At 51.9% G+C, this 22,276-nt stretch overlaps 1 protein-coding gene across 1 annotated transcript in view; it reads left to right on the top strand.

The window, feature by feature from the left end:
- LOC103803878 (protein kinase C beta type) overlaps positions 1 to 22,276 on the top strand; it is a gene marked incomplete at its 5' end in the record, with an annotated part of 45,839 nt that overhangs the window by 9,758 nt on the left and 13,805 nt on the right. Inside the window, 9 exons of the mRNA XM_009076458.1 lie at positions 1 to 39; positions 2,090 to 2,186; positions 5,444 to 5,590; positions 11,178 to 11,351; positions 14,320 to 14,411; positions 14,999 to 15,061; positions 16,605 to 16,743; positions 18,353 to 18,433; positions 18,698 to 18,805. The exon at positions 1 to 39 is cut by the window's left edge and continues 78 nt beyond it. Of these exons, the coding sequence (XP_009074706.1) occupies positions 1 to 39; positions 2,090 to 2,186; positions 5,444 to 5,590; positions 11,178 to 11,351; positions 14,320 to 14,411; positions 14,999 to 15,061; positions 16,605 to 16,743; positions 18,353 to 18,433; positions 18,698 to 18,805 (940 nt within the window). The remainder of the gene's footprint in view (positions 40 to 2,089; positions 2,187 to 5,443; positions 5,591 to 11,177; positions 11,352 to 14,319; positions 14,412 to 14,998; positions 15,062 to 16,604; positions 16,744 to 18,352; positions 18,434 to 18,697; positions 18,806 to 22,276) is intronic.

Here is a 22,276-nt window from a genome sequence, read left to right on the forward strand (position 1 = left end):
CGGGATCTCTGAGCTGCAGAAGTCAGGAGTGGATGGATGGTAAGATGTGATTGTTTTGCACATACCGTGGGCACAAAGGAGCCTGGATTGTTTGTAGGCAGTGGGAGATGTGGCAGCCCCTTTTTCCTTATCTGAGTCCTCCTGCTCAAGGACCACCTGTCCTGTGTCCATGTAAGGCACAGTTCCACCTGTCAGGTTGCTGAGGATGACTGGTGCTGTGGTGGGTGTCCATGGGACACCCAGAAGTGCCAGGACAGCATCTGGGTGCCTGGCTTTGTGTGACCTGCTCCGTGTCCTTGGACTGGGAGGCTTTACCCTCCCGTGGGCTCACACAGCCCTGGGCCTGCTCTGCCCGGAGGGCTGGTGCTCCCTTGGGCTCTTGCTGCACGGTCTTTGGGAGGAGCTGGCATTGCTTGCCAGCATCTGCCAAGCCAGCATTTTCCAGCATTTTGTGCTTGGATTCCCTCAGTTTTTGTACTGGGGAGGCACTGTGGCTTCCTCAGGCATGCAGGAGAGCAGGGCTGCAAGGGGTGATGAGGGGACACCTCTGAGCTGTGATTCCTGGCTGGAGCACGTGGGCTGCAGTGCTGGTGTGGAGTGCACTGTTCAGTAAAAGGAGGAACTACCAAAGTGTGTAATTACCAACGCTCGTTACCACCCGAGCGATGAACACAGCAGGGCTGTAACACTCCTGAACAGGGCTCTCCATTTCCATTTTATCTCCCCCAGCAGGACACACGGTGCCTTATTCCTTGTTTTTCTCCAGGCACTGGTGTCTGGGAGCTGTGTTACGTGTCCATGGCGAGTGTAATAATTGAAAAGAGATAATAGATAGATGTCCTTTGAAAGCCAAACCCTGTGTGTTATTAAGCTGAGTGAACACCCCAGACTGGGTTTTCCACCCTGGAAGTTGGATGTGTCTCTCTGAGAGCAGAGAATGGAGAGGAGGAGGAGGAATTAGGCAGGCTGGGTGCCTGCACTGCGTTGGGGTGCGCATCCCTTGTGGAGTGAGGGGGCTTGGAGGGTTGGCACTGCGTGGGGCACCCACTGACCCCAGCACAGTCAAGGCAGAGCTGGGAGTGCTTCTGTCACTGTCCACCCCCTCCTGCCTGGCAGGAGTCCCTGGGGCTGAGCCCGGCCACATGCCACCGCTCATCGCCAACCAGACCCTGATGGGCACACATCTCCTCTCCTGGAAAACAGCAGAAAGCTGTCACTTCCCCCCAGACTCCCAGTCACCTGCGAGGGTGTGTGTCACGCACTGCCGGGTCTGACGCAGCCCCAAAGCCTGAGTGTTTTCCAGCCTTTTAAAAATCATGTAAGTGGAGATCTAAGTAATTTTCCTTGTCATGATGCTGGCTGGAGTAAACTGGGAAAGGAGCAGGAGCTCTGATCTATATTTCATATCTAAACAGCTGCAGTTAATGGAGAAAACAAGCTGAAAGGCAGAGCCTGTCCCTGTGTTACGCAGACAGGGCTTTGTTCCACATAGCAGCCTCCGGGATAACTGAGATCCATCCTGGCTGTGGAGCCTCCAGAGCCAGGCTTCACCCCCAGCTTCAGCACCTCAGATCTGAGTGGCATTTCCATGATTTCTGATAATTGCTGCTGAAGTTTTTTCTTATCTTGGGGAGCATCTTGTCTGTGTACTCAGGGTTGGCAGCGCCAACCCAGCACTGGCACATTGCACGTGCTGTCCTCGAGGGGCAGCTGATGGAGAGGGGTTTGCCCACGCCTGTGCCCATGACCATCACGAGGAAGATGTGTTTGTCTGTAGGGTTTGGGGTCAGGATTGGTTTGGAAGTGATGTCAGTGCTCTGTGTTCCCACCACAGCAGGCAGTGGATGTGTTATCTGGGCCATGGGGGTCCCCAGTGCAGCTAGGGACCCAGAAACATCCCTCCCCATGGGTGAGGGGCTGAGCTTGCTGAGGGGGATGGTTTGGAGGGGTGAGACATTTGAGGGGTCCTTTTGAATTTGCAGAAGGGTGACCTGGATGCTCAGACCAGAGGTGAGGTCCTGCCTGCAGTCCAGCCTACTTGCAGCCCCACCTGCCACCCTGACCCAACATTCTCACTCTGTCCCTGCAGGTTTAAGCTGCTGAGCCAGGAGGAGGGAGAGTATTTCAACGTCCCAGTGCCTCCTGAGGGAGAAGAAGGAAACGAGGAACTGAGGCAGAAATTTGAGGTGAATTGGTTTTTCTTGGGAATTGGAATTCCTTGCTGCCTCCCTGCCGTGCCCTTGGCAAGGGGCTTTCCCTGCCAGCTCTTTCCTTGGCAACACAGGGAATGTGAGGCAGGGTGCAGCCCATGGCACACCTGGATCCAGGGCACAGTATTCAAATGGATATGGACTGCAGGGAGCCAGGAGGGCTCTGCAGGGCTGCATCCCACCCAGTTTCTCTTCCCCAGAGAAAAGCTGTGTCAGCATCCAAGAGCATCAGGCATGGCAGCACCGTGGGTTGCATGGAGGGAGATTGGAGCTGCTGAGGTTTTCCTGCCAGTTTCTGCAAGATTTCAGCAGTGCTTGGGCCCAACTCCCCAAAGAGGCTCCAAGGAGAAATCTCTATTTACTACTTAATAAGCTGTGGAAGATCTTGTTGAATGATTGATCCAGACATAGCTGAATTAACAGGTCTTTGCCATTTCTCAATGTAGCTAAAGCCTCCTCAGAGCCCTGTGAATGAGCGTGGTACATCTGGAGACATACATGCAGTGAGCCATACATAAAATGAAAGACTTGCCCTTATGGTTGTCAGCATGAACTTCATAATTGTAGCAGAGACTGGAGAGTTCCTTTTCTCCTTTCTTTTTTTTTTTTAATCTTATTTATATACAACTTTCCTGAATATCCAAGAAAAAACTGTTCTGATACAACAGTTGGCTAGAACCAATGGCTGTTGGCTCTATAAAGAACTAACAATCAGCTTTTCTTGCATTTCATGACATTAAAATGGTGTCTTGGAAGTCAGATGATGAGTTGTCTACAGATCAGAAAATGCATCATCCAAAGGTGCCAGAGTATACCTGTCCCCTCACCTGCTATGTCTTTCCACTTGCGTCCTCCCTCCTGAAGAAGTCAGTGTTACAGGCAGGGAATCCCCATCCAGCTGGGCCATGGCTTGTGCTGGTGTTGGGAATGAGGAGTGCAGTGTGCTGGAGCCTGGCTGGGAGAAGGCAGTGCTAGCCTGGGTGGCATGGAGCCACACGGATGCTCATGGAGCTGCCACTGGGGTGATGCCCCTTTCCACAGCCTGACTGAGGTGCTGCTGTGCTTCCTGCAGCTGTGTCTCGGCTCATCCTGGGCTGAACAAGGAACATCCAAGACAAAAGACCACTGTGGAGCCCTGTGCCACATCCCTGTGCCACGTCCCTGCGCCACATCCCTGCCAGCTCCACTTGCTATTTATCAGCCGCTTGCTGGGACAGCTAGAGAGATGGAGCCATCAGCTGCTCTTGCATAAATTCAGATGTAGTAAATTAACTGTGACAAATAGAGTTGGATAACGAAGGTCAAGTGCTTTTTTTTTAAAAAAGAATTGTGTGCAATACTTGACAGGCTCCAGTTGTAAACCTGAAAGAGGTCTCGAGATTGTGGGAGTGTTAGGGGTGTATTAAAAACAGGTTGCAGGACTTTTGTGCTCTCTTAGAGACCTTGGAGACACTTGGCAGCAGAAGCAAGACCTTTTCCATGGGAGTTCTGGTTGTTACATTGCATCAGCTCTTATTTTGCTCTCTTTTCTGGGAAGACCTTCCCCCTCCTAGCCAAGCCACACGCAGAGCCTGCTCTATCAGGGAAGTCACACTGTGTTTATATCCTCATCTGGTCCTCTTGAACATAGTGAGGTGCTGCAAATCAGGTCAAGTGCAGGACTGACTGGGGTTGAAGTGGCCATTCTTCAGACACAGCCTCAGGAGCAGCTGGAGGCAACAGGGGAGACCCCAAGTCACCCTCATACCTGGGTGCTCACCTGGTGTCTGCTGGTGCTGTGCCTAGGGCTGGATGGTTTGCTGGGATGGAGCAAATGAAAATCTTCCTCTTTCCCCCTCTCTCATCATTCTCTCTGGATCATCTTTAACCCAAATCTTTCTGTGATTCTATGGTTTGATTTGGTTTGATGAGCCACATTTGGCTGTGCTGGAGCTGCTGTTGGTCAGCTGGTTGTTAATCCAGCACCCTGGCTGGGTATTCCCTTCTTTGGGGGACACTGGAAAAGCCTAAAGATGACTCTTAAGTAAACCTGTTGTGCTTTGGAAGAGGTGACTTTAGTTCCTTTTCACTGTGGGCACGTTTTCCTGTTGGGAGGGAGGTGTGCAGTGTGTGCAGCTCTGGTCCCGGTGACTATCAGAGGGTTCCAACCTCCTCCTGGGGCAGAGCCACAGTCCCACTGATAGTGTTTGGAATTCCTGGGAGCCATTCCCTTGGCTTTCAGTGCAGGAGCCTTTCAGAAGCTTGTAGGTGCTGCAGGTGACCTTGAGTGGGGAATTCTGCAGCACGGAGAACCTTGTGAGAACCAATTAGCAGCAGAAGCTTGAGATCCCCTGAGAGGTGCTATCTGGAGGGGCTGCCAGCAGCAGCCAAATGGAGCCGCCGGGATTGGGTTAATGGAATTTCACGCTAGGCTGAGCTCGGCGCAGGCCTCGCAGTGCCGCATGGCTCTGCAAATTAAAGCGGAATACATTGGGAGATGGCTCTGATGAGCAGTGCTTCAGCACTCACACAGCCCCTGGCCCGGGGCTGGGACACAGGTGGGCTGTGGTGGGGAGCTGGCAGGGTCCTCAGTGAGCAGCTGTGACTGGGGGGATGGTTGGGGTGCAGGAGGGGATCTGTCTGCTCTGGGCTGTTCCGAATGGCTTTGTGGCTTCCTGCGTTCACCTTGAACTAGCCACAGGACTGTGATTCTCTTGAACATCAGATACAGTTATAGAATATCTCAAACTGGAAGGAAGGAACCCATAAGGGTAGTAATGGAGGTGGAGCTGGGTGAAAAGACCTGTGTTTTGCCTAAATATATTTATACTCACCTGTGCTTTTTTGATGAGGCAAGAGACAGAAGCCAGTTTTGAAGAAGAAAAGCTTATTTAAGCCTCTTTTCTATGCATTGGGTGACCTGGAGCTTGGTGCAGGGTGGCATGGCAGGCTGCTGTGTCCTGCTGGTGCAGGGAGAGGGGTGACAATGGGCAGAGATGGTTCCCAGTTGCTCTGGCAGAGGAAGCAGCCAAGCAGTGCTACGTGCCAGGGCTGGTAACTTTTCCTGTGCCCTTCTTGGTGCTGTTCTTGTCGTGCTGATGGAAAAGGTTCCCAAAGCTCAGGGTGGCATTTGAGCTGGGAAAGAGCTGATTAAGGTGGGATTTTGGGAGCATCCACTGGGTTTATAATGCCCTTTTCTCTGCTGTTTTCAGTAATGTTTTCTCTTTCTCCCCATGCCATCTCAACCTGTGCAGAGAGCCAAGATCGGAACTGTGTCCAAGGCTACGGATGAGAAGTCAAGAAATGCTATTTCCAAATTTGACAACAATGGGAGCAGAGATCGGATGAAACTGTCGGATTTCAACTTCCTGATGGTGCTGGGAAAAGGAAGCTTTGGGAAGGTGAGGTACCACATTCACCTAGGCACTGTCTGTGTTTAACGTGTGTTTCTTGTGGCCACGTGGCCAAGTGTCCTTGCTCTGACTGGGAGCACTGGTGTCACAGTACTGGGAGTACAGCTTGGCTCTCTCTGGACTGTGACCACTGTGTCTCAGCAGGGAACACCTGAGATGTCTGATAAAACCATCACAGAAACCAGCCATCCCCTTTAGGGAAGCAGGGGCTGAGCTGTGTCTTTAAAGCACTTTTTTACTTGGCCGTTTTTTTTCTCTAATAATTACAAATATATGTGAACATTTTAATTAACTTCCCAGACTGGTGATGAGCAGTAACAGAATTTCATTCTTCTGGTAATTATGTGACTCGGAGCCTTCATTTTTCTTGGGGTCTTGCCAACTGCCTCTTGATTTCCATTCGGGCTCCCAGTGCTCCAGGGGCCGTTGGGGCTCCACAGCTGGAGCAGACCTCACTGGACACTGGTGCAGTGTCTGCTGGTCTGATGACTGGCCCAGCACCTCTCTCATTAGTGAATTGCCTTAATTGCAGGAATATTGCTCTGCCTGCAGACTCGTTCCTTGGGCTGGCAGTGGAGGTGAGGAGGGAGTGCAGGGGAGCAATGCTCACCTGTCACCTGCTGAGCACAGGGGTGCAGCAAGGACATCCCTTTCCTCCCCCAGCCTTCTCCTGACGGTGTCGGAGCTTGGGGAAGTCCCAGGTGTTTGCTCCCTCTCTGGAGGTGGAGAGCTCTGAGATCCATGGAAACATCTGTTACAGAAGGAGAACAGGGAGGATCAGATGGTCCCCAGCACCCAGAGCATCAGCCTGGGTGATGCTCTGTTCTGCTCCGTGCTCAGCACCGTGCCCCTTTGCTGTGGGTTGGCATCCTGGGTAGCAGGAAAGCCCTGTGCATCGTGCCTGTGCTACTCTCACCCAGAAATGCATACATGCCCCCTTTTCCCTCCCTCCCAATGCCTCATCCCTTTCAAACTCGGTGCCTGGCATCTGGAGACTCTGTAGCTGCGTGTCGTGTCCCCCCACCACCTTCTTCCCTTACATTTGAGAAACATTAGCAAACCCTTCAGTCGGCTCCAAGGCTTATATAAGGGAGTGTGTGACAGAAACTGTTCCCTGGAACAGAATGTTATAAATATGCTAATTAGAGCTAATTAAAACAGCACGTTGGTTTCTTCGGGTAGATGCAGCCTCACCCTCACGTGTGCCTGCGCTTCCCCACCGGCATCCCTCCTGCCACCCTGCGTCCCGGCACAGTGACACCCAGGTGGCAGGTGGAGGGGGGCAGTGTACCTGCTTCTTGTCATGGGCAGAGGTGCCAGATGTTCAGAAGGAGCCAGGCAGAGGTGCACAGAACAGGGAGAGGAGCCCAACTCCCCAGTCTCGGCTCCCGGCAGCCAGCTGTGCCCATGGCATCACTGTCCTTTTCCAGGGCTGGCACTGCTGTCCTTCCCTCTCCAGGGCTGGCACTGCCTGCTCCTGTGCCTGGCTGCCTGCTGCCAGCCTCCCTCCTCCAGTCCCTGCTGGTTGTGAGAGCTCTTGGACTATAACCACATTATTTCAGTGAGTCTCTGTCTCTCTGTATTAACCCTTTGGCACCAGGACCTCAGGTTTGCTGCTCAGTATTCTCCTCTCTCCACACTCTGGCTGTCCAGGATCAGGAGTCCCTACATGTTGGCTTCGGTGGAGTTTAACAAACTTGCTTTCTCTGTGTTCAGAATATCTTCAGTTATTATGCTGGAGCCTTCCCAAACAAATACTCTATATTACAGGAATAAATCAAGTTGAATATCAGCTTTTTCTGCACCAAAGAAAAGTTAAAAAAGAATGCAATCTGCTTCCCAGCGAGTGTGCTGGCAGATGGAGGTCCCCCGAGCCAGGCAGCAGGGTTTGGGGGGTGGAGAATGGATCTGGTTTGGAAAATAGGGGCTTGGGTGAGCATGGTCCTGGCTCAGGGTGTTCAGTCCCAGGACACTAGGCTGCTCTGGGGTCTCCTCAGGGCTCCCTGGCCATGGGCTTTGCTGCTGGTGGCAGAGCTCCACAGGGTTGGCACGGGTAGGGAAAACATTCCCAGAGGAAGGCAGTGCTTGGCACAGCCCACCCTGGGTTTGCTTTGCTGTAATATAAATATAGGAAAATGAAATTAGGTGGCTTGCTCATATTTTTGCAGCTAATCAATCTGTTGTGCTATGGAGCTGTCAGGCTTCTCGGGGGTTTGTGTTTTGCTGAGCAGGGCGGAGCCTTGGGCTGCTGCAGTTCTGGATTCCAGTGCAGTGGGAGGCAGTTTTCGTGTGCTGTGATAGTTTTCAAGCTGTGCAATGGTCTCTTCTCTTCTCTCAGTGTGAGATATGGCAGGAGGGCAGGGGTCAGACCATCTGGGTGTGGGTGAGGTTGGCTATGTGCTCCCTCTGTCACCAACATACATCCTGTGCATGGCTCTGGTCAGGGTATCACCAACTCTCTAGTCCAGTTGTTCCTTGAACACCTCCAGGGATGGTGCCTACACCACCTCCCTGGGCAGGTCCAATGCCTGACAACCTTTTCCATGAAGAATTTGTTCCTTATGTCCAAAATTCTTCCTGATGTCCATAAGCCCCAGGGGCTGCAAGCATCTGGACTCAATGCTCTTAGCAAAGTGTGAGCATCTTGGACTCCATATTAGAGGTCTTTTCCAATCTAAATGATTCTGTCATCTCTGTTTCTTCTTAGAGAGCAGGCCAAACCTGCTGCTCAGACCTCATGCCTGTGGCTCAGGGTGCAGACAGTGTTTTCTGGATTGACCAGAGCCCACAGTCTCTTCTGCCTCTGCAAATCCACAGTGATTGCAGCATCCTGGTCTCAGTGCACACCTCTGGAGCTGCTGCTGCGCCAGCCCAGACAGGAGAGGGGAGGAATACAGCCCAGATGTGACTGAGGAGCACAGCAGTGTGGGGTTTCAGCATCCCCTGCATCCCCCAGCACACGCTTCACACCCGGCCGCTTCCCCGTGCGTGTCACCCTGCTGCTTCTCGGCAGCTGGGAAGTCCTTTTGCCTTTCACATGTCAGGAAGCAGGGCTGGCTCAGCTGTGCTGGGGTTGCCATGTCATTGGGAAGCTGCTGCATGAAACATTCACAGCCCATGTATGCCCTCGAGCAGTTTTTTGCATTTATGGTGGTACCCCAGCCAGCTCTGCCTCTGCTGCAGAGGGGGTGGGAGCACATCACCGGCGAGGTCCCTTCGGGGCAGGAGTATCTGCCAGGCTCAGAGGCTCCCTGGTTTAGTTAACTTTTCTCTGAAAGGGTTACAGATAGCAAGGCAGGTCTGTATATGACTGATACTGCATCTAATGCACTTACTCCCAGGGAGCAGGTTTATTTTCCCCACAAACTGTGTTCTTGGAGTGGTCACTTCTTTTCCACCAATTTTGAACAGCCAAAGCCCATCTGCTTTTATCACTTAAAAATCAGCTCTGGTTTTAGCACCTGTGCATGGTGCCTTGTAAAGCTTAACTGGCGTAAAAGTGGTGATAAATGGAGGCAATGAACTGAAACAGTTCAGGCAGAATCACAAGGGAGGGCAGAAGTGCAGACTGTGTGTGAGGCAGCTGTGTCTGCTGCCCTGGCACCCTGGCAGAGAAACATGGAAAGGTTTAGGTTGGAAGGGACCTTAAAGATCACCTAATTCCACCCCCTGCCATGGGCAGGGGCACCTTCAACTAGTCCAGCTTGTTCCAAGCTCTGTGTAACCTGGCCTGGAACGCTCCCGGAGATGGCATAGCCACAGCTGTTCTAGGCAACCTGTGCCAGCACCTCACAGGAGAGAATTTCTTCTCAATATCCCATCTAACCTAAGCCATTGCCCTGGTCCTGTCACTGCTGTCCCATGGGTGCAGGCAGGGTGTCCATCTGTCCACGCGCATGTGTGGTGCAAAGCGCCATTGGAAATACCTCAAGGAACTGGTAAAAGAAAATTATGAAGCACAGAGCTGGTCCCACTGCCTCTGCCTTACTGGTTTCCATTCCAGCAGCATAATGTACTGGTCTGGGTTCTCAACATTCTTCAAGCATCAGTGAGGAAATAAATCCATTGCCGAGGCCCCTGACATGCCGTCAGCCCTGCGAGGGACGAGTCAGCGTGTGGCCGCTGCAATCCCGCCCTGCTGAGGGAAATGGAAATGTCAGTGCCTTCTCCAGAGCACTTGGCATCGAGGAGCCCCAGTGCCATTCCCAGCTAATCCTGACAAGCTGTGTCAAGGACAGCCAGCCTCCCCCGGGCCGCAGCCGGGCGGATGAGCCAGAGCCGCGTGCGTTCACAGAGTGCTGTTCCCCCTTCTGCTGGTGTCTGCACTCAAACAAGAGGGTGGGCACCAAAGACCTCAGTCCTCAGGCTGTGTCCCTGCCTTGTTGTCCTTTGTCCTTGGACTGTGCCACAGAATAGAATCACATAATCATTTAGGTTGCAAAAGTCCTCTGAGACCATTGAGTCCAACCTTTCCCCCAGTACTGCCAAGACCACCAGTAACCACATCCCCAGGTCTGTTAAATCCCTCCAGGGATGGTGACTCCACTGCTGCCCTGGCCAGCTGTGCTGGGGGTTGAACACAAGAGAGTTAATTCCACTCTTCTTAGTGTCTCAGAAGTCACCCCGAGACCCACTCGTGTGTCCTCTGCCAGTCTGCCCCAGCCTGAAGCACATTTCAGTTCATCAGTGTTGACTTCACATAATTTATTTCCAACCCCCCGAGCTGCTATTCCTGATGTGACTGGAGGATTTTTGCCGACTCCTTCAAATGAAAAGCAGTTCATTTCCACCCAGCGCTCCAGTCTGAAGTGATGAGAGAGTGTGAGTGGGAAAATGGGAAGCAAAGTGTGGCTTCAGAGTTGGTTTATGTTGCTGACAGCTCAAGGAGCAGCTTAGGCTGATGGAGCATAGTGGGTTGGGCTGGGGACCCTCACTGGGCTGATGGAATTGACCAGGGGGATTTGCACTAGCAGCAGCAATGAATCCTATTTACTGCAATAAATAAACCTGCAAATGGGTGAGACTGGTTTGAAATGGGAGGTTGGAGGGATTCTTCTGGCTGAGAGTGGCTTTGACTGGGCATGGACCAGCACATGATGGGGTTTGGTCACTGTTGTGAGGGGGATGTGAGGCAGAGAAAATGATGTGTGTTTTTTCTTACCATTCACTATATACTGACTCTTTTCCCCTTTAAATTTTTACCACTTTGTAATTTGCTGGGCTCTGTGTTCACACTCTTGACACCCTCCCCTGAGGCTGGTGCCACTTGGAGGATACTGCACCAGGCCCCAGCTCGGAGGTGAGAAGTGCTGGACAGTGACCTGGGCTTAGACATCACTGAACCCCTTCGATAAGGTGATGAGGGAGTAGATTTGTTACTCACTAGACTTACTGTTCCTAAGTGCTTTGGGGAATACCCCGATAGCTTTCTCCATCATTTGGCACCTGAATCTCTTCTTGGGGTATAGCAGGAGCCACAGGATAATAAACAAGCTGTTAGCTTTAACTGTTTAATCTCGAAGCGTTACAGATCCACATTTCCCTTGATCCTGAGCATATCCTCTCCCATGTGCAGGTGATGCTGGCAGAGAGGAAGGGCACGGATGAGCTCTATGCTGTGAAGATCCTGAAGAAGGATGTTGTTATCCAGGATGATGATGTGGAGTGCACAATGGTGGAAAAGCGTGTCCTGGCTCTCTCTGGGAAGCCCCCATTCCTGACCCAGCTCCACTCCTGCTTCCAGACAATGGTAAGTGCCAGTGCCACAGCCTGGCCCTGGGGACCCCCTGGCTGGGGACTGAGCACTGGGAGCCTGACACTTTGCTAAATGGATCTGCAATAGTGTCCAAGGACAGGCTGGATGAGGCTTGGAGCAACCAGAGCTAGTGGTAGGCATCCCTGCCCATGTCAGGGAGTGGAACTGGATGAGCTCTAAGGTTCCTTCCAAACTGAACCATTCCAGGATTCTGTGATTCTCTGTACATCACTGCACTTGCCAATGCAGCCCTGTGTTCTCTGCCTTGGCAACCTCACAGCTTGTCCAGTTTGCTGGCAAAAGTGCTTCCATGACTGCAATGTGGGTGTGTGAAACAGGAGTGTAATGTGCAATAGCTGCACCCTGAGATGTTTCCAGCAGGAGCTGTTGATGGTGATTTCCCAGCCCCTCGGGTACCCCCCAGCCCACAATGTCCCTTGTGATTCAATAGTTGCACTTTTCCCCAGGTCTCATTCCGGCGATCAAAAACATGAATAAAGGGAGAAACCTAATCCAAACTGCTGGAAATCCAGTTTGCAATGGGCATGTGATTGGGTTTGTGTGAGTCAGGAGTGGAGAAGGGGAAAGGGCACCTTTAACACAATCCCTGCCTGGCCCTTGAGCAACCCGTGAATGAGAACGTCCAGGTAGGTGTCAGCAGGAGCCAGAGAGGGAATCAGCAGAGTCCTTTAGAACGATGACAATGCTTTCCAGGGGGATTACATTTTAATATTATCCCAGAAATTTCATTTACCAACACATTGAGTGTATTTAAAGCCTGCGGCCCAGCTTTGCAGCACAGCAATCAGAACGTGGCAGGAGCAGCTATTTCACACAGCATCTCTCTGGCATCTGAAGTGAGTCAGCGCGGGATTATTCCTGGCAGACCCATAGTAGCTTAATAGTAATCGTATTTGTAATGTAATCAAAATGTATAGCAGGGTGTATTATCAAACGCTGGCACAAAGCACTTTGATTTCTGGGAGCACAGTCCAAGCACAATTCTCCGCCAGGGCTGTTGGCTCAGCGGCTTCGAGAGAGAGAAAAGCCCTAAATCTGCGTTTTAAAGGAAAAGTGAAGATGAGCAATGAGAGATGAGCAATGAGAGAGCTCCTGCCTGGAGCTGAAGGGCAAGAGATGCCCTGTGCTGGGGTGGATGAGGAGGACAGCTGTTGTCCTGGCTCTTGTTCCTAGCATGGAGTTGGGCAGGGGACAGATCAAAGGAGTGGTTAATTAGGAGAAGGGCACTGGAAGGAGTCCTGGGAGTTCCATCTTGGCTGCCCAGGGAAGGGGGATGTCACCAGCTCCATGCCAGGCTCTGCAGTGGGATTTACATCTCTGTACTGAGCTGTTGCTCAGTGAGTTTGGATGCTCCAGACTTGGACAGGCGCCGTCCTCTCTGCCATCGACAGGAGCCAGGACAGTGTTCCATCCCTCCCTCCAGCCCGTGGGCTGCCCAGCCATCTGCCCACTTTACTCCTGGCATTTTTCTCCTCCGAAGCACCAGCGTTCCCTTCCCCACCCAAAGGAGGAAAGCTCAGACCCTTTTAGAGCTCAGATGGCTGCTTCAAGAGAGCCTCTTTTTAATATTCTTCCCTCTTGAAGCTGATCGATATATTTAGGAAACAGCTGCAGCCGAGCATGGTGTCGCTGTGCTCTCCCGTGGCTGTCACAGCCTGGCAGTGGCTGCTGAAGGTGACATTGGCTGCACGTGCATCGCCGCTGAGCTGGCCTGCCAGGGCACTCCTCTGCAGAGGGGTGTGCTCAGAAATCCCCAGGCAGCTGACAAGCCAAATTCTCCCTTCTGTCCCATCAGTGCCACATGTTTTGCACATCCCCATTGCCCCCTTGGTGCTCTATGTAACTCCCTTTGGGGCTGTGCTGAGGGGCAGGAGCTGATTGACCCCAGTTCTTCCATAGCCCTTGGTATGGCAACGCTCCATTTGGATCTCTTCTGGGCTCTTTGTCCTTCCTGTCTGAAAAGCAGGGCAAGGTTTGTTTAAGGAGGAAGTGAGGAATGGGAAATATTATCCATTGTTACGCAATCCTGCCAACCTGCAGGTGTCACAGTGCTCCAGCCTCTGTGTGCTTCCTTCCATGGGCTGAGATGAGGCAAGGCCAGGGGAGTCCTTGGACATGGGCATCAAGAGCCCATGTCACTCTGTGTGCTTGTCCAGAGTCCCTCTCCAGCAGTCTTGGAGCCCCTTTAGGCACTGGAAGGGGCTCTAAAGTGTCACGAGAACCTTTTCTTCTCCCGTTTGAACATCCCCAGCTCACAGCCTGTCTCTGTGGCAGAGGTGCTCCGGCCCTCGAAGCACTTCCGTGGCCTCTGGACTCACTTGACCATGTGTGAACATGAAGTGCCTCTTCAGACCAGGCTTGGAGGAGTAAGGAGAGGTGGTGCAGCCCCCTCCTGCCTTTCCAGCTTGACCAGGGGCTGCTGGGTCCCCTACAGACGTGTGCATCCCTGGCACTGCTGTCCTGGGAGAGGGTAGAAATGTTGCACATCCCTCCTGGTGCTTGGTCAAGTCATGGTGGTCGTGGATACAGTTTGGTCCCCATCAGAACTGCTCGTGTCTCCTGTGCATCCCTTAATTGAAGCCATGCAGTGCCTGGGGAAATGCCAGCAAGGAGCTGCCTGATCAACACTTCCCTGAAGGAGAACAAATGTATTGCTGGGAAGTAAAAAAAACCCTGGTTTAGGGATTTCTCCACTTGCCTTCCCCAGTGGATTAACCTGCAGAGGTGCAGAGCTTCAGTCCTGAGCATTGCAAAGGAATTAGTACTTATGGGCTCTGTATGACCATGAGTCCACCTGCCACCCCATGGGGAGGGCAGAGATGATGACTGATTGCCCTGGAGATACAGATTGGAGCTGCCAGTTTCCTCAGTCCTTGTTCCTGACTTCTGCAGATTCCCTGCTCTGATAATTCTGCTGCTAGTTGTTTGCTTTTTCCTTCAGGATCGCTTGTATTTTGTGATGGAATACGTGAACGGTGGAGACTTGATGTACCAGATCCAGCAGGTCGGGAGGTTCAAGGAGCCCCACGCGGTGTAAGTGCAGTAGTTTGGCACCTTTGGGGTGGGTGTTCATGTGGCTGGAAATACAGTCCAAGGCACAGGCTTTGTGGTGCAAGTCCTGGGCAGAAAGGGAGGGGAGGCAGCAGGACTGGGAAGATGCAGGAATATTCTTTGCCAGGACATTGGTGCCTCCACCTCACCTTTTGGGGTACACTGCACTTTGAGGTACAAGCTGAACCAGTGTCTTGCTCTCTGGCAGAGTCCTCTGAGACCCAGAATATTCCTTAAAGCCAGCCATGGCAGTGCCTGTTGTCTCCAGGAGCACAGATAACTTTCCAAGCCACGTTGCCAGCACATCATAATGAGTGGCCATAGGTCCAGATCTCACCTAATTTGTGTAACCAGAAGTGAGAGCCCCCCAGCAGCCCCATAACGTCCCTGCCTGGTGCAGGCAGAGGCTAGGCTGGATCAGGCTTGTGTGATACTTCTCTGTCGTGGCTGCCGTGTCCTTTGGTCCTGTCTGCCCAACGCGTTTCATTCACTGCGATCGGATTTGAAAGGTTTTCATTTCGATTCATCTCCTGTAATTATCAGTCTTCCTCTTAAATCTTCTGTTTCAGATTCTACGCGGCAGAAATAGCCATCGGCCTCTTCTTCCTGCAGAGTAAAGGCATCATTTATCGGTAGGTGAGCAGGTGCCTCCTTCCTCTCTTCCCCCAGGAGCTCCGGCCAGAGGCAGAGCAACGGACAGATGCGATGCTCTGGGGGTCCCACTCTGCCTGCAGCCCCCAGCTCGGGGCTCTCCCTACCCAGGCCATGGATGGGGTCTGGCAGCTGCCTACAGATAGAATCACAGAATCATTAAGATTGGAAAAGACCTCACAGATCATCAAATCCAACCATCACCACACGGTACACACACCCAGCACGGAGCTGGGAGCCTCGGGATGCTGCTGGTTTGGAGAAGGCTCCTGCTTTATCCCAGGTTATAGGAAGGCAGCTCTGGTTCTCTCCTGCTCCTGTTCGTTGTGTTTCTCTCCGTACAGCACAAATGCTCACTGGCAGCCTGGACCAGCTCTGAGCCCTGAATTTCACTGCAGGGCTCTACTCTCTTACCATTAACACTGGAGCAAGTGCTCACGAGCGGCTTGTTCCGAGCTCTGCAGTGCGAGTCTGTCATTTCTGCTTCAGCCACCATATCTCCTTCTCCATTCCCAATATGATTACAGCACCCAGAGGTAGCTGGGTCACTGCCACGTGCCAGACCAGGCTCAGAGGCTGCTGGTTTAGCTCTGAAACCAGTGCTCACTGCTCTTCCCTGCTCGGGAGAATTCCCAGAGCCCAGGGTAGAGCAGAGCATCCTAATGAGTGTCAGATACCATTAAGTGCTCTACAAAGGGAGATGCCAGCTGTGCTGCTGGAGTTAGGAGATGCTGAAGATGAAAGAAGTGGAGCAAACTTGATGTGAGGGATGTTTTTTGCCATCAGCTGCTATAAAGAGATTCTAGGTCTGTCAGTCCCCAGTGCCCCTGCTTCCTTCCTTTCTCAGAATCCACATCCGCGCTCGTGCCCGTCCGTCTTTGGCCTATCAAGGTTCTAAGCACTGACAGGATAATTGTAAAAACCAGCCTTAAAACCAGCAAGAATGTATGAGTTGCACCAAAATACCGAGTGTTTGCTACAGAAGTGTCCTAAAGGCTGGAGCACCCACCTCTGGAGGGACAGATCAGGGCTGGGATTTGGATCCAGAGCTCTGCAGCTGGATGCATCTCTGCAGCTCATGCTGAGGAGCTCCTGTGGGTTGGGTACCATGAACAGGTGTTCTGTGGGTGAGGAACACAGCTGATTTGTATTTCACAGAGGAGCAGAGCACAGGTGAGGCAGGGACTTGTGCTCAGTAGGTGCTGCTTCATCTCTGGGAGCTCTTAGTGCACTTTGATTTTCATAGGAGCAAAAGAAAAAAATCGATTAAATCCGTCTCCTGCCAGATGAGTGTTTCCATCGGACACTTCACAGGGCTGTGCCCAGCATGGTGTTCCTGTGGGTTAAAAGTAAAATAAACACTTCATCCTGTCAGATCTCTGACTTATTTTTACTCATTTCCCCAAACATTATCCTACAAAGAATCTGGGTGTGAGACAAAGCCAGAGCTCAGCTGCAGCACAGCTCTGGGTGTCTGGAGATTCCTATTCTCTGTTATGTCATGGATTTGCTCTCACTCCATAGAGACCTGAAGCTGGACAATGTGATGCTGGATAGTGAGGGGCACATAAAGATCGCAGACTTTGGCATGTGCAAGGAGAACATCTGGGACGGGGTGACCACCAAGACCTTCTGCGGCACTCCAGACTACATCGCGCCCGAGGTAAGGACAGGAAAGGAGCCAGTGCTCTGTGTGCCCCAGCAGCCCCTCTGGTGCTCTTTCCCATGGGATGACCTTGCTCTGGGCAGCTTTCTAGTTGAAACAGGGGCATTAAGGAACTCACCATCAGCCTGGGAAATTCATCCCCTTGGCGTTGTCCATCCCCCCAAAGAAGGTAGCAGGGATGCTGCATCTACCTCCCTGTTGTGCTGTGTCCTGCTTCGACCTCACAGAGCAGCAAATCCTCGTGCAGCTCTCCCTGCAGTGTGTTTTCCCTCTCTGGGGGTTTTTCCTGTGTCTGTGCTGCTGGCAGCTCCTCGCTTGTCCAGTCCTTGGCACACTCAGACCCACCTCACATGCTCCCTTGCTCCTGGAAAAGGCAAACCTGGGAGCTCAGCTCTGCCCCTCACCATGTGTGACATGCTTTCAGCACAACATGACCAGTGGGAAAGATGGAAATATCAGTGGATAATATTTCCATGTGAAGTGGAACTCAGATCTCTTCAGCTCACTGTTTGCAGTGAGGGCCCATGTGTCCAATGGGAAGAGGCTCTAAATCACTCCAAAATGACTTTGCATTTGGTTAGTACTGATGTGATGGAGCCACACCTTACACTTCCATGAAGTGCTGTACAGGCACAATTTAATGTCACACTTGTGAAATTCAGGGGAGTAATTATTCCTGAATGTTTGTTCCCTCCACGTAAAAATATCCCTCCAAAATCTTCATCACACTGTGTTTGCTGCAGACAGAGAAGTTTCCAATAATTGGTTCAATCATGTGTTCCATCCTCTCATCCCACCAGGATTGATACCAGTGGTGCTGGTGCGGAGCTCATCGCTGTGGGTGATTAATGCTCCTTCAAACAGGACAAAGGACCAGTTCTCTGCGTGTTTGCCTGAGCATTTTCACTTTCACTCTTATTTTCTTCTCCTTGCTCAAATTCCTTTACTTTCCAAAAGAAAAACAAAAAATGGGAAATTAGGACACAAATCACTATGGCACTCAGGCGTGGCATTAAAGCCAGTGGGTCTGAGAGGAGCGAGCACACACGTCCAGTTTGGGAATAGCAATAAGGTTGTGCCACGCTCCAGCCCAGGCCCTTCTGCTGCTCTGTGCCTGCTCCTTCAGGGAGCTGCAGTGTGCTTAGGCCAATGTGGCTTCAGGGTAAAACTGTCCTGCAATTTGCTTGACCCATTTTTAGGACTTTTTCTATTCCAAGCCAGAGCTCTGCATGCCAAGGTGACAGGTACCACGTGCAAACAGCCCTGCATGTGTGATTCCCTCTGAACAAAGCTGTTTGTCACCTGCTGGGCTTTGACCTTCCCCAACGGGCAGTTGGGGACTTCACAGGACAGAGGATTTCTTCTAAGTGCTCTTTTCTTTTAAAGGCCTTTATGCTGTGAACAGCTCACACCTAAATTTCCCAGAGCACTGGTAAAGATCAAGTGGGAGGAACTCCAAGGGTGCTTGGTCGAGGGATTTCAGTGCTGGAACATGTCCCGGTGAATAACCTCATCCTTGTGACCTGGGCTACAGCTTGGAATCACTTTGCCTTGTGCCACCAGGTCAAGCCTGGGAGTGTAATCCTGCTGTTTGTGTTGTTTGCAGATAATTGCTTACCAGCCCTATGGGAAGTCTGTGGATTGGTGGGCGTTTGGAGTCCTGCTCTATGAGATGTTGGCTGGACAGGTAATTGGGTTGTAATTGATTCTTCTGGGCTGTGTTACATTCCATTGTGAGCATACACCGATGTGGAATTGCTGTGCTGCTGGCACAAGGCTGGGACATCTCCTTGGAGCTGGAGGTGATGCCATGGGTGCAGCCCCAGGGACCATGATGATGAGATGTGTCACTGTGTGGCACAGCCAGGGCTGACACCATAGCCAAGGACCACAGCAGCACACGGAGGAGAGATCCAGGAATGCTGTTGAACTTGTGTCTGCTTTGCTCTAGGCTCCCTTTGAGGGAGAAGATGAAGATGAGCTCTTCCAGTCCATCATGGAGCACAACGTCGCCTACCCCAAGTCCATGTCCAAGGAGGCAGTGGCGATCTGCAAAGGGGTAAGGGCTGGGCTGGGTCCCCTGCCAGGTTGGGGGGCAGTGGGGACAGTGTGGTGCTGCACCCCTGGGGGTCCCAGCTCGCTCCCCTGGTCCCCAGTGCAAGGGGGATATGACACTCTGTTGTGTTCTGGTGCCTGTGCTCTCCTCTCCTGAAACCACAACATGTGCTGCTGTGTGTGTATACTGAAACCGGGTCAAAACAACACCTCTGTATGCTGTTACACTGAGAAGAAACACAGACTTGGGGGCTGGCCTGAGGGCTGGCCTGAGGGGGAGGTCAGGAGAGAATTGGGGTGTGAGCAGGGAGGTGGGAGGGAAGGGCACCTGCCCACAGACCCTGTGCCCCATCAGGTGAGGACAGGGCAGCTCTGTGCATCTTTGCCTGGAACCAGAAATAATGCTCAGGGAAAATGAATGTGATCCCTAAATAGTTTTTGTAAGATGAGATACAAAAGCTTCATTCTTTTATTTAGCTATGACAAGTTGCCCTTCGGGAGCACCTGAAGCTCAGTGCTGGTGATGCCTAAGAGGTCAGGGCAGTATTTTCATTATCCTATCTCTTAATTTGCAGTGAAGCTCTGCCTTGCCTAGTGTCCCAAGCTGTCCAGGGTCTGGGCCTAGGCACAACTTAAGTGCAGCCTGAGTTAATCTGTTAATGTGATGGATAAAGGTTGGCGAGGTCCTGATGTTGTTCTCTGTGCTTGGGACTGAGCCTCATCTCACCCCTCAGTGCCACACACTGCTATAAATATGTGTTTGTGTAGGAATTTAAGAAATGTTTGCTCATAATAGTTAATATTGAAAATATCTGAATGTTCTCTCTCTCAAAATAGTGTTTCTATCTACAAATGACACATCCTGCGCTTAACGCTCCCACTGCGGCATTTCAGAGCCTCTTCCCGGCGTTGCCAGGATTCCGATCTGGTCTTAAAGAGGAACATTTGCTTGTCCCGTGGGGAAAAGCTGCTGCAGGTGTTCCCACCTGGAATGGGGCACAGTGAGGTGGTGCTGCCCCGCCACAGCCAGCAGAGTGTAGGAAAACCGAGTCCTTTATGCAGAAACCACATGGATGGTCAGAGGGGAATTCCCCCAGTAGTCACCACCTCTTCCCACCTTGTCACCATCTCTCATCCTCTTGCTGGTGTTGTTTGGGATGTAAAGGGAAGATTCAGTGTGTTCCTGGCCGGGCAGGAGGGCAGGAGATGTTCAGTGCTGCTGAGCATCGCCATCCCCTGGTGTCTGGGGCCGAGGAGGCTGGAGCAGGGACCAGACTCACTGTTAGCTTTGTTTGCTGCTGCATCAGTCACAACGTGGCTGCTGTAAATAGCAGAGCAGGGACTGTGACTGCAGCGTCTGCTGGGTGTAGCTGTGATGGCTTTTCTCGCTCTGGAGATGGGAGGCTGACGGGAGGATGTTTGGCCACGCACCGAGGGTTGAGTCTCTATAAATGCCAGCATTTTTTTGCAGGGAAGTGGTGGTTCCCTTTGTGCAACTGTTGTTCCAGGGAAGTGCACAAAAACTCTTTGCCACCACCAAACTGCTACATCAGAAAGTTTAATTAAACTCTGTGTGGGATTTAAGAAGTTCTAGTACGCTGGGAACTAAGTATTTACGTTTCCCCCTGGAATACGTTGAAATACATCTCAATGAGCTGCATTGAGGCTGAGCTGTTTGTGTTGGAGGATGGTAGGTCTGCCAGGAGGGCACAATCCCTGTGTTATGCCAGCCCAAGGAACAAGCCACTAGAGAAGCCTCTGCCCTTACCTGTGAGGGGTTTGGTGCTTCACCTCCACAGTCTCCAAACCCATTTTGTTGTTCCACCGTGGTTCACTCCAGCTGCTGGTACCAGCCATCCCTTCCTGCTGCACTGCTCAGAGATGAAATGTGTTTGATGCTGAAAGCCTGGTACCAGCTTGAGCCCAGAGACAAGTGTTAATCAGGGCTCCTTGGCTGGGAAGCAAACCGGAGTGTTCACCGGCACACGGCTCCGGGACTCAGCAGCAATTAGCAGATCAAACGGAGCATTTCCCTCCTCTGCTGTCAGCTCGGATTTGTTTCTGAAGGCTGATCTCAGAGCTGCTGTTTCCATGTGCAGGTAGCTCAGGTTTGCTCTCCTGAGCACCAGGTTGGTTATGGAGAACCAGATTCCTGTCCTGGCACCAGCACAAACCCTCAGCCTTTTCCATCCCATATGGAGGGGTTTGATGGTGCCCAACTAAGTCAGCCCTATCCAGAGGAACAGATTGTCTGTGACCATCAGCTCCCTCTTTAATCTCTGCCTGGTAGCAAAGGCACGAAATGCCGTGTTTTCTGCATTTTTGGGAATATTTGCAGGTATTTTGGGTGGCATTTCCACTGGTGCTGCTGCCTGGGAAAAGTCCATCACAGCTGCTGTCTGTGTCGCTGCCACACATGTTCAAGAGGCCGAGGCGCATCACTTCTGGCACCTTCCCAGGCTTATTACTTTGGGATTTGTTGTTGGGGCTTTATTTCATTAAGGGCTGTGTGCTGCAATGCCCAGGGAAACTCAATTATTAACAAAAAACAAGTTAGAAAGAATGCTGCTTTTGTTTTTGCTGCCACCTGGCCCCCCGTGCCCTCCCTCCTCAGCCCACCGGCTGCGCTCCATCCTGTGCCGGGATGGGCTCTGCAGGGCTGATGCTGATGCCAGTCACATCCTCACCCTGAGCAGAGGCTGGAAAATCCCTGGTCCAGCCTGCACAGCCTGCCAGGCCCTTGCTGTTTGCAGATGGTCTTTCCAGGGGGATGCTGCTCCACAGAAGCTGCACTCCATCACTCTTCCAGCTGCAGATGCTGTCGCAGCTGTCAGCCAGGGATGTAGAGCTGTTTGCTTACAGTGTGGTTAGTGGCTCCGCTATTACCTCACGGTTGTTGGAGGGTTTTTTGCCTTTTTAGGGTTTTGGGGTGGGGGTTTTTCAGGCTTTTCCCTGTTTGCAGCGCTCTGTTGCAGCGCTGCTCTCAAAGATCAGCTTCCCAGAGCAAGTTTGGTTTGGAAGGACCTGAAAGCTCATGGGCAGGACACCTTCCACTAGCTCAGGTTGCTCCAAGCCCTGTCCACTCTGGCCTTGAATACTTCCAGAGATGGTGCAGCCACAGCTTCTTTTCTCACTTCTAAATAATTTATTTCGGGGTGTCAGTCTCAGCAGAAGGGTGGAAAGTGTCTTGGCTCTCTGGCAGGAGCATTGTCACCTCCTATCCCTCTTGGGGGGTCTAACTGACCTGCAGCCCTGGGACACGGAGTCAGGCTTGCTGCAACCTCTGCACAGCTCTGGGATCAGTTTGAACTGCCCTGCTTTTAATAAAGCAGTGCTTTTGTTGCAGGTATAAAGCTCATATTCTTCATCCTTATCAACATCTCATGAATCTCTGGAATCTCCATCTGATCTCTGAACACAGCTCAAACTCTGCCCCAGGATATTAATGTTGTACAGCCGCCTGTAATTCCTGGGG

The sequence above is a fragment of the Acanthisitta chloris genome, unplaced genomic scaffold (genome assembly GCF_000695815.1).
Source record: "Acanthisitta chloris isolate BGI_N310 unplaced genomic scaffold, ASM69581v1 scaffold336, whole genome shotgun sequence".
Classification (NCBI taxonomy): domain Eukaryota; kingdom Metazoa; phylum Chordata; class Aves; order Passeriformes; family Acanthisittidae; genus Acanthisitta; species Acanthisitta chloris.